Below are 14,675 nucleotides of genomic sequence, written 5' to 3'. Positions count from 1 at the left end.
ATTTTAAACACTAGATAACATTAGAGTGCAATAAAATTCTCATTTAAAGCTACTGTGATGGATGTGGGTAACATATGCCAAAATGTCTAAGGGCTGGTCTACACTGGGGGGGATCGATCTAAGATACGCAACTTCAGCTATGCTATTCGCGTAGCTGAAGTCGAAGTATCTTAGTTTGACTTACCTGTCCGTCCTCACGGCAGCAAGTTGACCGGCGCAGCTCCCCCGTCGACTCCGCTTACTCCTCCTGCCGAGGTGGAGTACGGGCGTCGATTCGGGGATTGATTTATCGCGTCTAGATGAGACGTGATAAATCTATCCCCGATAGATCGATTACTACCCGCCGATCCAATGGGTAGTGTAGACGTGGCCTAAGGGCCAGATTTTTAAAAGTATGTTGGTATTGCTGTGGTCAGTGTTGAAATGCATAACTGATTTAGATTAATTTTCATTTTCGAAAGAGACTTAGGCACTTAGGAGCCAAAATCCCATTGACAGTCAGTGGAATTTAGGTTTATAAGTGCCTAAATCATTTTTGAAAATGAAACGTAAACTCCTAAATCAGTTAGGACCACATACCTTTAAAAATCTGGGTCTAACTGACCTAGAAATTTAAGTCCAATTTTTAAAAGTTACTTAGGAGCCTAAATCCCAATTACTTTCTCTTTTGAAAATGCAACTTTAAGATCTTAAGTCACCTAGGCACTTGTGAAACTGTTACCCCCTACCTTATCCTACTCAGTCAAATTATTCCTTGGTGCAACTCCATTGAATGTTAAGACCCTGACCCCCCACACCCTGCTGCCCTCTGTGCCCACAGGGGAAGCTGAATCAGTGGAGGTATTCACCCAGGAGAGAGGACAAGAAGAGCAACTCCCAGAAGCCTTGGCCCCTCAGCTAACAAGCTGACCATAAACAAGTGTTTTCATGTTTTGAAACATTATCTGCCCTCTCTATATAAGGTGCAAAGTTATGTTTAAAATGGTGCTAATTAGTTACCAACACATTTTAAAGCATGACCATTTTCCCTAGTCTAGATATGCCCATTGTCTTTGCTTGCAGTGCACTCAGTGATACATACGAGAGGGTGGATGAGCAAAGCATTAAATGGATTTGAACGCATGTGCACGCATACAAACACCCCCACCCACACCCCTGTCTCCCTTACCTCAATGTGCGGGGGGGGGGGGGGCGAAGGGGAGGGTAACGGACTATGTGACCTCTCAAGGTTATTTCCAGTCCTCTATTTCTGTGATTCCATAATTAATTAAAATTGATAAATCAAGGAAAAGGAAACCTCTTACCTTGTCAGACTGTCTGAATTTTAAGTGCATAAAGACTGAAAAGTCACAGTAAAGCATCTGAATATTTGTTTTAAAGATATTTAGGGGTTGTAATGATTAAATCTAAGATCAAAATCTTCAAGGCCTGCCCAAGTTAAGAACACACACAACCTTCCCTGCTTCCAAAAAGATGGTGGTTGTTAGTTAAGAATATATGACTGACAATGGCTTACTCCCTCAAAGCAAATTAGTTAAGTAGCAGCACACTTCCCCGTACACAAATAAATAAATAATAAAAATTGTTACACAACTATTTATTTTAATTTAAACTAATCCTTTAGGTACTTAAACCCCAAAGCCAGCAGTTTCTCTGAACTATCCACAGATCCACCCACTCCCCTAATAATAGAATATCGGAAAATCACTGCTCATTAAAATGAGAAAGGAAGTGTAGACAGAGGTACCACTGTATAGAGAGAAACCAAACTATTAAGATCATTAATATATGGATGCATAGGATACTGGCAATTAGAGATGGAAAAGTCCTGAGATCACTGAGTGTTAAAGTACAGAATGTCTTTTATGATGCTTAATATAAGAGCACATTTTGAATTCCTGTAGGTTTTTTGTATTGAAGAAGCATTATATAGAAAAAGGAGATAAATTCTGGTAGTGAAAGTAGTACAGGACTAGAGGTAGGAAAACTGCATTCTCAGTTCTGTCACTGATTTGCTGTATAAGCTTGTCAAGACCTTCTGTGCCACAGTTTCCCCATCTGTAATATGTGGATAATTAAGCTTACCTACTTCATGTCAGGTTTGTTTTTATGGAGGGTGAGGAGTTAGCTTTAATTAATGTGCTCCGAGATCAGGTGAAAGTCACTATAGAAGTACATAGCATTATTGTTGTTATTATATGTGTGTAATAGGGCTGTCAAGAGATTTAAAAAATTAATTTCGATTAATTGTGAGATTAAAAAAAGTAATGCCAGGGACCAGCCAGATAACTGTTTTTGTGAATCCTAACTTGCTACTTTAAAATTTGCTGCTGTTAATTACGCTGATCAGAGGGTATCCAACATTTCAGCCACTACCACCAAGTTAAAGACTCTTTCGGATGGCTTGTGATTCTTGAGTCTTTCCTTATTATGTTTGGACAGGGGAGTAGCCAAGGCATGGAGCCAGGCTTACTTTGGAGAAGGCTCAGGCCCAGTGCTGCTGGACGAAGTACGTTGTACAGGGAACGAGCTGTCCATAGAACAGTGTCCAAAGAGCTCCTGGCGAGAACACAACTGTGGCCACAAAGAAGATGCAGGAGTTTCCTGCACGCCTCTTACAGGTAGTCTACTGAGCAATTAGCATATTGATGATTAATTACAGACCCAGGATTGAGAGATTTGGAAGAGTGATATGTTTTAGAATTGTTGGTTGCACTGAAGCCAAGCAACAGGCAGTAGTAAAATCTGCCAGCCCTGTCCTGCAGGACCAGCTGTAAGCATGTTTGAAACTTGCAACTACAGAAGGTCTTGCTATTCAGCAAGATGCCTTTACATCTCAGAAACCAGTTGAGTAACCAATCTCCCTTCTATGCAGAAGGTGCAAGATCCATGTACTGTGGGTCATCCATACATGCAAATCAGGAGCATAATTTGGCTCATATAAATTTACAGCCATATGCTGCTCTCATTTTGTAATACTTCTCCCACCAACAATAGATATTTCGATGTGGAGTGAGGGCTGTTGTTTGGTCACCATCAAAAGGTCAGCATTTATCAACAGTCATTCTCCTGTGGTATATGAGATACTGTAGTATTTTTCTGTAAGTGGTATCTCAGCTGTGTAGTGGAAATAAGTGAATGTTGACTTTTTAATAGCAGCCATGGTATATGGCTCTTAATTTGGAAATAAAGAGAATATACAAAGGAATGTGTAGAGCCACAGATTAACTGTATACGTTGACATTGCACAGTAAAAGCCCAGTCCTGCAAACTAGTCATGTGAGTAAAGGTTGGGAGGATCAATGATTTAAAATTTTTTCCATTGCACTTGAACAATTGCTACATATAAAGCACTGCACAGCTGATAGGTACATGATTTTTTTTTTCACCTTCTGTTCAAACATTATTGCCAGACATGGTACCCCTTTGGTCTGACCCAATACCGTAAATTTTGTTTTTACTTTTCCTGGGGAATGACAAGGTAATTGCATCTTAAGCAGAACTGATTCTTGCTTTTTCTTACTTGCTAATGCCACAGATGGTGCAATAAGACTAGCAGGTGGGAAAGGCAGTCATGAAGGACGTCTGGAGGTACATTACAGCGGGCAGTGGGGCACAGTCTGTGATGACGGGTGGACTGAGCTGAATACACAGGTGGTTTGTCGGCAGCTGGGATTTAAGTAAGATCCTTTTATATGAGACAACTAAACGCTTGGTTTAGCAGTGGTGATAAAACTTTGCAAAATACTGTCTATACTCTGCAAACTATGAAATGTGCTGTGTTGTCTTTTTTACCTAATATTCGCATGAGCATCAGTTTTGTATTGTGAAAAGCTTTGTATACCGCACTGCAATAAGAAACAGAACACTGAACAAAAAAACAAAAAGTAATTTCCTAAATGATTTATGAAGCTGGTTGTTCTCAGATTTCGAAGAACATTAACACAGTGCTGCTCTGAGCCAGTTTGATCTGTTTATGCCAGGGGTCGGCAACCTTTCAGAAGTGGTGTGCCGAGTCTTCATTTATTCACTCTGATTTAAGGTTTCGCGTGCCAATAATACATTTTAACGTTTTTAGAAGGTCTCTTTCTATAAGTCTATAATACATAACTAAACTATTGTTATATGTAAAATAAATAAGGTTTTTAAAATGTTTAAGAAGCTTCATTTACATTAAATTAAAATTCAGAGCCCCCCAGACTGGTGGCCAGGACCCAGGCAGTGTGAGTACCATTGAAAATCAGCTCACGTGTCGCCTTTGGCACGCGTGCCATAGGTTGCCTACCCCTGGTTTATGCTATCAAATGAGTAGAGGAAGAAATCAAGGGGAAGACTCTTATTGCCTTCCCTGGGCTTTGGTCAGGCCTTTGGGGAGAATTCTTAATGGTTATTTTCAGGATGGGCTGTGAGGAAAATTCCTCCTTGAGATTAAAAGAACTTCATAGCTCAGCCTTAACTTCATACTACTGAAGTTATAAACAGCCACCTACAACAGATGTGTTTCATGGAGACACATTGCACTCATAGACCCTGATTCTTCTCTGCAGGATACCAAAAACTCCCATTCTCAATCTCAGTGAGAATCACTTTTACCCTGGAAGAGGAGAATTGGGCCTCTGAATTATTGAAATACACCTCTACCCTGATATAATGTGACCCAATATAACACGAATTCGGATATAACGCGGTAAAGCAGCACTCCGGGGGGGCGGGGCTGCATGCTCTGGCAGATCAAAGCAAGTTCGATATAACGCAGTTTCACCTATAACGCAGTAAGATTTTTTGGCTCCCGAGAACAGCGTTATATCGGGGTAGAGATGTAATATGTGCTATGTGCAAAGAACTGAGCTGAAATCCATAAAACTCCATTCCCACTTCCTCCAGTCTCTTTTAGACATTTGTGGCCTCTTAACAGAAAGATCAGAAACTTTGTCTCACTTCAGTCCCTAGACATGCACCAAGTTCCTTTCTATCATCCTACTTGCTGGCTGAGGCCAAACACACACATTCTGGAAAGAGAAGCTTCTTCACCATGCTAAACCAAAAGTCTGATTCTGCCAATCTTTTGCCCATGGAACTCCCATTAAAGTCACTGAGGCTTACCTATGGTATAGGTATTTCTGTATCTAGCTCAAAAAAATTAACAGCCATGCTCTGGAAAACTATTTTTTAAAGTGCATCTTTTACAAAACTCCCATTCCGATGTCATATATTTACTCTGCATCACCTTTCCTATTGTGTCTGGTTACAGAGATAACTATGAGCAAATGGAATTTCTTTCACTATGTACATTGCCTTTCTCTTGCTTCATTTATTCACTCTCTGAAGTCATAATCCATTATTCATGATACAATAGAAAGTAATTCTGCTATAGTATTTCCAGGATTGTGGCATCTCCAAATAAATCAGGTAGGAGGTAAAGGGAATTAGAAAAGAGAAAGCTTGATAATAAACAATGACAGAAAAGGGAATACAGAATATAATGTCAATGAGCCCTCAATTCAGCAAGGCACTTGAGCACATGCTTAACTGTAAGAACATGCTTAAGTCCCAAAATCAATGTTTAAGTGCTTTGATAAATGAGGGCCATAAGGGTAATGTTTTTCAAGTTTGTTTGAACGTGACAGTCATTCTTTAAGAAGACATTGAGCCCTGATTTACCCTGGAAAAGGCATAAATAGCTCCCATTGACTTTAACAGAAGCTGAACTTTCTTTTGCCAGAGCTCAATTTGCCTATTCTCTTTGTGCTTGAGAGCAGTTGGTTTTATCCTCTCACAAAGAATCATTTCCTCTTTGGTGCTGAAGTATCATATATCCCCAGTGCAGTATTGCTCATAAATTATGCTTACATATTTGTTACACAGGTATGGAAAAAGTGCATCAGAAAGCTTCTCAGAAGAGAGTACTAGGCCTATCTGGTTGGATGATGTCAGCTGCTCAGGAAAAGAATCAACCATCCTTCAGTGCTCAAAGAGAGAGTGGGGAAAGCATGACTGCAGCCATCAGGAGGATGTCAGAATAACCTGTCACCCAGATAATGACAGCCATAGATTCTCACTGGGTAAGGCATTCTTTGTAACTAATGAATGTCAGCATTCCTCTGTGTACAGATTCAAGCAGAATGCAGTCTCTTTAAAGATGCTACAAATTTGAATCTCCACTTATTCTGCTGCCTGTACATAGTTAGGCTTTCAGTCAGTCAGAGGTGGGCATATGTGTCTGTGAAGGGAGAGAGAAAGCTCTCCCCTTGAAGAGCACATGGAACTGTTAAGGTTGCATATGGGAACATCAATATACAGGGCATAAGGAAACAATGTTAATCTGTAATGCAGTGAATCCAGAGCCAATGAAACCTAAATCTGTGTCTGGATGGGGTTTTAGTCCCAGTGAGCCCCTCCTGATGGCATATTGACTTTCACTTAGTACTCTGCAAGTTGTAATGAACTGAAAGAATGATAAATCAGTAGTACACCTCCCTATGGACTTAGGTTCTTTCACCCCATCTAAAAAAGAGAGATTGGAGAAATAGAGGGCATTCAGAGATAGACAGTGAAAATGATTAGAAATATGGAATTACTTCTGTATTATTATCATTATTAGTCACTTGTATTACTGTAGAGCCTAGGAGCCACAGTCATGGACCAGGACCCCATTATGCAAGGCACTGTACAAACACAGAAGTTCTTTTCTGATGTGAAATATAGTTAAGTTGCATTAAAGAGAAGAAACAAACTATTATGGCCAAGATTTTTTAAAATGTGTGCCTAAAGATAAGTGCCGAAATCCATAAGTATTCTGGCTATCAAAAATGTCACACATTGACTATCATGGGAGCTACAGGTTGCTCAATACTTTTGAAAACGAGGTTACTTATTTAGTTGGCTACATATGGATGTAGGAGCTTATCTTTAGATACATATTTTGTAAAATCGTTGCCCATATTTTTAAAAGTTTACCCAAGTATATTGTAGTAGTTGTTGAGTCTTGGATTTTCAAAGGAACCTAAGGAAGTTATTCTCCAGCTCCCAGTGAATTTTAAAGGGATTTGGGTGCCTAACTCCTTGAGGTTCCTTTGAAAATCCCAGCCTGAAAGTTTGACTTGTGAAACTAAAACATGGATTTACTGCTTTAAAGTGCTATCCCAGCTTGCAATAATACAGTATTTTACTACATTTTTTCACATCTTCAGTCTTTTTCTTCTCTCTTTCTTCTTCTCTTCCCTTCAAAACCTCCTGCTCCCCAAACTCCACAAATTATTAATTATTATTATTATTGTGGTATCATACAACCAATGATTACATATGGGTGAGATCGCTACAGTATGTTTGCTAGAAATAAACCCTCTTATCCCCCATATAGCAGGCATTCAAATCATGGCGGCTGTCTGCATAGGTGCAAACTATTTACGCTGCTGCATTTGAGAGACTATACAACATAATCCTAGCTGAACAAGATTCAGTTCAGTTAAATGTATCCATAGGGTAACATTCTCTTATCCCCCTCAGTTCACCTGAAAGTCATATTAATTCCACACATCTAGACTTATTTGCTAAAATATAACAAGATGAGGTAACAATAAAATACATATATTTTATTGCTAAAATCTTCTTTCCCTATATGGGTAATATGAGTATAATTTACACTAAAATCATGTTCTTCCAGAATAGCACTTCATTACAACAGAAGAATAAAGATGAGACTGAGATTTGCTGTAATGTTTCTGGTTGGACAGAAGACAAAGGCTATATTGTTACTATTTATTTCCTAACACTTGAGAAAGTATTAAATATTTCCTCTAAAGAGGAATTCAGTGGAGGAAGAGTATAAGAAAGAGTATTTTTAAATATAAACATGAAAGGGAGACAGACGACTGGTTTAAGACACAAACCACATTTTTGTTAAAAAAAATAATGCTCTGCAGATGTTAATTTGTAATTCATTTTTTATTACACTTAACAAGTTTGGGTTATGAATTCAAATGTTTCCCATAGAGTGGTGAGGAACCAATAACAACAACAAAAAGGTTTGTTAGTATATAACACCCAGAAAAGGTAACTGACTAGAAACTAAAAGAAACTGAACAATAAATGTAATTGCGCAGCCTGAGTTAATTGCAAAAAGTAAATATATGGTAAACTGTAAATAATAAAAAAAAATTGAAGTGAAAAACATTTTAATATTAAAAATAATTCAGTTTTAAAGCTTTTTCGCTTTTAATAAGATAACTCTGGGTGAATTCAGCCCAATGACTAATGCCAAATTAACACTAGTTTTACTAAGAGCAAAATCTGGCCCATTATTTGCTCTTCCTCTTGGGTAGGCAGTAATTGTCACTGGCTTTCTAGCTAAGTTGTCTTCCATTTGTGGGAGAGTGAGAAGGAATAAATAGCTTGTCCAATTATTGGAAAGAACTCTAATGTAAAGTATTAGAGATATATCAAGTACTACTTACCAAAAGATTTAGGAGCTGATTCTCATTTACACAGATAAAGGGGCCTCAAATTGAATTTATGCCTACTTTAAGGCTCTTGCACTGCCCAAGAGTTGAAAAAGGGCATTAGTGTAAATGAGAATTATACCCTTAGGGCTTTTTATGATACAGTTTTTTGAAACTTGCAGTCCAAGTACTTAGCTAGAATAATAATATATACAATTGGCCTTTGGGTAAGATAACATAATTAGTAAAAATCTCACTAATTCATATCAATGACTGGGAGACTGATTTTGCATTATCAAATTTTCTTAATGAGAGTAAATGAACAAACATTAAAAAAAAAAAAAGCCAAGGAAAATCTATAACAGAATATACTTTATTTAGTTGGACAAATGTAGTTTAGTTTTAATTATGTTAGTACTCCAGAGTATACTAGTCAAGATGCTGGAGAATACTTTGTATAAGTAATAAATTCGTAGTAACATGGGCTAGTACATTTGTTGCTGGGCTGTAGTGTGAGCATACTGTGTGTGTGTGTGTATGTGTGTGGCTTGTGTGAGTGATTGTATTTATCGGTGAGGTTTAGCTAAATCCTCCTGTAAAAGTCTTCTATGAAGAATATGGTCTGCTCAAATGGGTAGCGTGTGGGTGTAGCCTCATAACACAAGAATCAATCAGATTGTTCTCTACTGTTGGGGAAAAAACTGGGCTGTGTAAGTTCCAGTCAAGTTATAAGCTGTGCTACATATTTATATGTAATAGAAGAAACCGATGAACCCTACAGTTTAAAGCATAAGGAGTACAGTGGTGCTTCATGATTTGTTGTAATGTGTATAAAATGCTTCATGCTCCCTGCTATGACAAAATACACGAATACTTTAACAGACGATATCATTAAAGTGGAAATCTTGTTGAACATAAGCGTCAGTTGACCCCTAACCCTGGAATGTGATGAAATGACCTAAAATACTAGTTTTTGTTTCTACTATTGTGTAACTTATTCCTAGGTCCTCCCATCAGGCTGATGGATGGTGAGAATAAGAAAGAAGGACGTGTGGAGATTTTTATCAATGGCCAGTGGGGCACAATTTGTGATGATGGATGGTCTGATAAGGATGCAGCTGTGGTCTGTCGACAGCTTGGCTACAAGTAAGAAAAATCCTTTCACTATTCTTCAAGTTATCTGATTACCATATCTGATTGCACAAAGTGTGTGTAACTGAGTATTACCTGACTAGGTAATACTTGTCTGTGTAGTATACTTTTACTCTGCTATACTTGAAATATACAAAAGTAAAGCATACTACAATTTTACTACTTCTTCATAAGGAAGCTAATATTCCTCAGAAAAGGGGCAGTAATGCCAAAGCATAATTGTCTTTACTAAGCTCAGCTAACAACGAAGTGTAGGTTAAAAGCAGTTATTGAAAAATATGTTTAATAAAACCAAATATTTCAAGATGACTAAGCTACTGTATAAATACTATATTTTACTTATTTTTGTGGCTATTCATATTATATATGCACAATAGGCCAAATTCTCATTTACACTCAACTTCTGTGAGTTGCACCGATGTAACTGAGAAGAGAATTAGGCTCAACATATCTGCTCAATATTCTTTCCTGCTCTGAACTATTTTTACCTTACTACTTTGATTATAACTGAGCTTGGTTTCTAGTCTTCCTAAAGCGCTAACGAAGTTCAAGGAAATGAATTGCCACATCCTTCAGGAATGGAAAGATAATGGAAACAAGAAGAAAATTAACATTAAAAAGAATGTCCTGGGGTGAAGCCTAGAGTTGAGTAGTACAGATAATGGCCAATACAGAAATAATTATCTGTATCTAGAGATTGTGTATTTAGAGATTCTTTGGTTTTTTTATTTTATTTGTATTGTAATTATTGTTTCTGGGTTTTGGTGATAAATGACCATTATCTTAATTTATATAACACCTTTAATCTCGAAAGATTTTAAACTGATGCACATGGACATAATTTATCTATCGCCTGAGATGTAGCCATGATTGGGGTGAAACAAAGGTAATATTTAACAGTTCAGTGTAACATTACACATTAAAAAAGGAAAGGTAGTACAGAATGTGTATCCCAATGAAACTACAAAGGAGTTACATATGGTCAAGACAGTAAAACCAGCTTTGAATTTGGCCAGACTATTAGGGACAATGATCTTACTCATGCAAAGAGCTCAATGTAATTGTTTATTGATCACAAGTCGTTTTTATAAACTATGATTTTATTAATATCTATGTGCTGTGATCTTGAATGACCTCCAATAGTTGTGAAGTCTTAAGTGGCTTTAATGACTTACTTCGTTTTCTATCTAGTCCAAAAGATAGCAACTCCAGCAGCACACTGCCCAATGCCACAAGGCATCGGTATTGCTTTAGTACTGACTCAAAGGTAAGAGTGCTAGCCCCTGAATCAACAGCACTGAGAGGTTTTTCGTTCATTTACTGACCTGCCCTGACCCTGCTTATTTTGTGAGATTTGAAGGGATCATAACACAAAGGAGCCTGGCTGCAGGGTACATGATAATAACTTGAATAAGCCTGCTGAAATAAAATAACAGAGCTAACAGGAAAAATATTTAATTAAAAAAATTGCAACTTTTACATGCCACTGGTGAACAAAGCCACTCAATTAGCCTTGCACTGCTCATTAGAAATTTCTTGTTGGGGCACTAGGAATCAAGGTAGGTGTGATGGCCAAGGACAGACTTATATTATAGTAGTGCTAATAAGATCTGAAAATTGTCTAGAAAAAGCTGCTTTGCTTTGAATGTTTTTTCAAATAACTTCCAAGCTAAAGAACCTTATAGATTTGTATTATTTCCTACTGAGTCATTTAGTCTGCTTCTTCCTCAGCCTACTCAGATGCACAGGCTTTTCATATTTCTGTCACAGACACACCAAACCCACTCACTCATTCCCAATATAGTAGGGTACATATCAGCTGAAGTACAAATCTTGGATATTTGGGGATTCTGATAATTCAGAGAGTCAGCCAGCACACTTGGAAGTCTGTGCTGAGGACTGGTTTCCCTATTCCTTGCTTGTTCAGTAAATGGTGACAGCTACACTCCAGGAGCTTGACTTTGCTCTTATGTGCAGCCATATATGTGAGAACAATCAGGTCCGAGGATTTCACTGCATATATTTGTTTGCTCTGGTTCAGACTTCAGTCTGAGTGCTGATTTGAGTGTCCCATTACAAGGTTAAGATCTTCTATTTACACACCTAAGTTTGAAATTGGGCTCTGTGAGTGCTGCTTTTTAGAAACAAAACTAGTCTTTTTCTGGAAAATGTTGGCAAAGAGCTAAATACTGAAGCTGACATCAATTTTCATTAAGAATGGCGATGGAACTAAAAGTTCATACTGAGGTATTATTTTCCACTTACATAACTGTGATTTGCACTTACAGCACTGCTACTGGGAAACTTAGGTTGTCTGACTTTACATTTTTTTCCTGGAAAATGTGAAGCCTGTAAATCATACATACATATTTTTGACTCAGGCCAGCAGGGGAGAGGAGATTTCCTTAAAATGCAGACTTGTGCAACAGAGAGTAAAACAAATGAATTAATACTTGTACTGTATATATTACTTCCATGGTTAACAAGGAACTATGTTTTTATTTTTACAAAATACTGTTTTGTAACATTAATAACCTTTTTAATTAAGATTTGTTTCTGAAGTTGAATCTGGAAAACCTAAGTTGGCAAGATGTCTAGGCCCCAATTAATAGTACTTTTAAAGATCTGTCATTAAGCCAGTTTGCATACTTGTAGATTAATGTTAGTAGCAAAAAAACAATCTGAAGAACATTAGAAAGCCATCCTCCTAATGGGAAAAGCAGTTGTGAAATAATAAAAAAAATTAACGGTGGCTAATCAAAACACGCTTAAAACTGAAAGAACATGCAACTTTCGTGAAGCATTACCTAATGTCTGACAAAGACTGGCAAGTACAGTAATTTTATAGATGGGGAAAAGGATAGAAGAAAGATGTTTTAGAAGCTCTTATGCTTGTTGAGCAAGTTAATTGGCATGATGAAAATTCTAAGATATTTGGGGCCCTTTTCTGGAAGAACTGGGTTATGAATATATAAACATATATGAAATGAAGATTAGGATATTTTTTTCAGTACAGTTTTGGTAATGTAGCAGAAACTTCCATTCAACCTTTTCCATGCAGATTTTCTGTATGGGAGGACAGGTTTTTGTCCTTGTAAGGTATTCATTAACTGGAACATCTATATATACCACTGTGTGCTTATGCGCTTGGTGGGTCCAGTCTACCATATTGGAGTACAGATCCCCGCGTTTTATCTGTGTTTCTTTTACATACCAGCTTAATGCAGAATTCAGAATTCCCTCTTTGTTCTGCAGTAGCAGCTGATGCCATTGGAGGCACAGACAGTGGAATTTTCAGAAGTGCTCTGCAGTAACTGAACTCTGCCCCCCATTGATCCCACCTAGCCCCCTCAGCTGGGATCATGGCTTGATAATGGATGAGAAACAGTTTAAAATATTTTATTTTAATGTTTATTTCTAATGGTTAAGCCTATCCTATATTTGGTTAATGTATTGGGATCTTAATATCAAAATGTATTTTAGCAAAAGCTTTGTAATTCATTTCAATGCGTGGTTATACTCCCAGTCTACACTGTGGAACAAATTTTGGTCTCTGTTTCTCTGGATTTACACTGGTGTAACAGAGATCAGATTTTTTTCCTTTTATATTTGTGTACTGGGCCATTTTAGGTTCCTACTTGGTTGGATGGGCTTGTACTCCTGCTGTTAGCCTGAGCCACTGCCTATAAGCACACTAGTTCAAGCGGAACTAGCGTGTGTCCGTCTACCCATGCTGCAAATCACCTTCCCAGCCGCTGTGTAGACATACCCTAAGGCCAGGTCTACACTACCGCGGTAGTTCGACGGCTGGCAATCGAACTTCCGGGTTCGATTTATCGCGTCTGGTCTGGACGCGATAAATCGATCCCGGAAGCACTCGCCGTCGACTGCGGTACTCCAGCTCGGCGAGAGGAGTACCGCGGAGTCGACGGGGAGCCTGCCTGCCGCGTGTGGACCGCGTCTGAACCGCGGTAAGTTCGAACTAAGGTATGTCGACTTCAGCTACGTTATTCACGTAGCTGAAGTTGCGTACCTTAGTTTGAATTTGGGGGTTAGTGTAGACCAGGCCTAAGTGCAACAGCAATCCGGTGTGGTGTTTTGTTGCTTTTTGCTTTAAATATAAATGCATTAATTTTTTTATCATATTTTGTTTTTTCCAGCCTTCAGCCATTGCTCTCTGACTGAAGACAGAGGCTGGAGGTCACTCTACTAATGTCTGGAGCACAGCAGTAAGGACAACTGATAGAAAGGACAGTTTTTTAAACATTATATTCAGGTGCAAAAAATTTGCACAAATATATATATCTTAGTATTTACATGTGCATTTTCCACAGGGGTGTGTGTGTAAATCAGGAAAATATACATGCAAATGGCAACTTGTAATTCAGTGTAATTTGGGTGCCTAATTCCCTTAGGCTCCTTTGAAAATCCCTTACTGTCTCCAAATTAAACCCTTAAGAGGGAGATTGAGGGGGACAGTGTTTACTAGCTGATTCGGTATCCAAACATGGCTGTTTCTTCCCCTTCTGCTCTGCACCAGACACTATTAACTAGGTGGACCTACACACTCTGCTTCAATCAGGAAATGATAGCAGGGTATGAAAACAGAAAATCAAATTAAAATCATATATATTAAAGAAATGTACTAAAATTAGTGTCTTACTCAAAAGAGCAAGGAGTGGGGCCTTTTGAACTAGTTAACAGGATATCCCGATTAACAGATGACTCCATTTTAACAGTAATGCCCCTGCAGAGCTCATCAAGTTACTGTATAAGGCCATGAACCCGGGAGGAACTACTGAGATAGTGATTGAGGCCCAGATCCTCAAAGGTATTTAGATGCCTATCTACCACTGATTTCAGTGGGAGTTAAGCACCTAAATACATCTGAGGCTCTGGGGCCAACCCTGCTGCCTGTCCTGGGGCAACTGTGAAATACCTGCTCTGGTGACCCAGCATGTGTAGCTGCAGCTGGAGTGGAAGGTGGTAATTAATATATACACTTTCTGATAAAGATGGGCTGAAAGCTGTTTTTACAGCATGTTCTAGCACAAAACTGAAATGCCTAAGACCTAAATAACATTA

At 38.3% G+C, this 14,675-nt stretch overlaps 1 protein-coding gene across 1 annotated transcript in view; it reads left to right on the top strand.

Moving 5' to 3' along the window:
- Positions 1-14,675, top strand: part of PRSS12 (serine protease 12) — a 69,514-nt gene that overhangs the window by 23,484 nt on the left and 31,355 nt on the right. Inside the window, exons 5-8 of the mRNA XM_065405227.1 lie at positions 2,443-2,621; positions 3,539-3,680; positions 5,866-6,062; positions 9,443-9,584. Of these exons, the coding sequence (XP_065261299.1) occupies positions 2,443-2,621; positions 3,539-3,680; positions 5,866-6,062; positions 9,443-9,584 (660 nt within the window). The remainder of the gene's footprint in view (positions 1-2,442; positions 2,622-3,538; positions 3,681-5,865; positions 6,063-9,442; positions 9,585-14,675) is intronic.

This window comes from Emys orbicularis, chromosome 5, assembly GCF_028017835.1.
Source record: "Emys orbicularis isolate rEmyOrb1 chromosome 5, rEmyOrb1.hap1, whole genome shotgun sequence".
In the NCBI taxonomy this organism is placed as follows: Eukaryota; Metazoa; Chordata; order Testudines; family Emydidae; genus Emys; species Emys orbicularis.
Note: the sequence above shows the minus strand (reverse complement) of the source record. Positions and strands in the feature narration are given on the sequence as shown.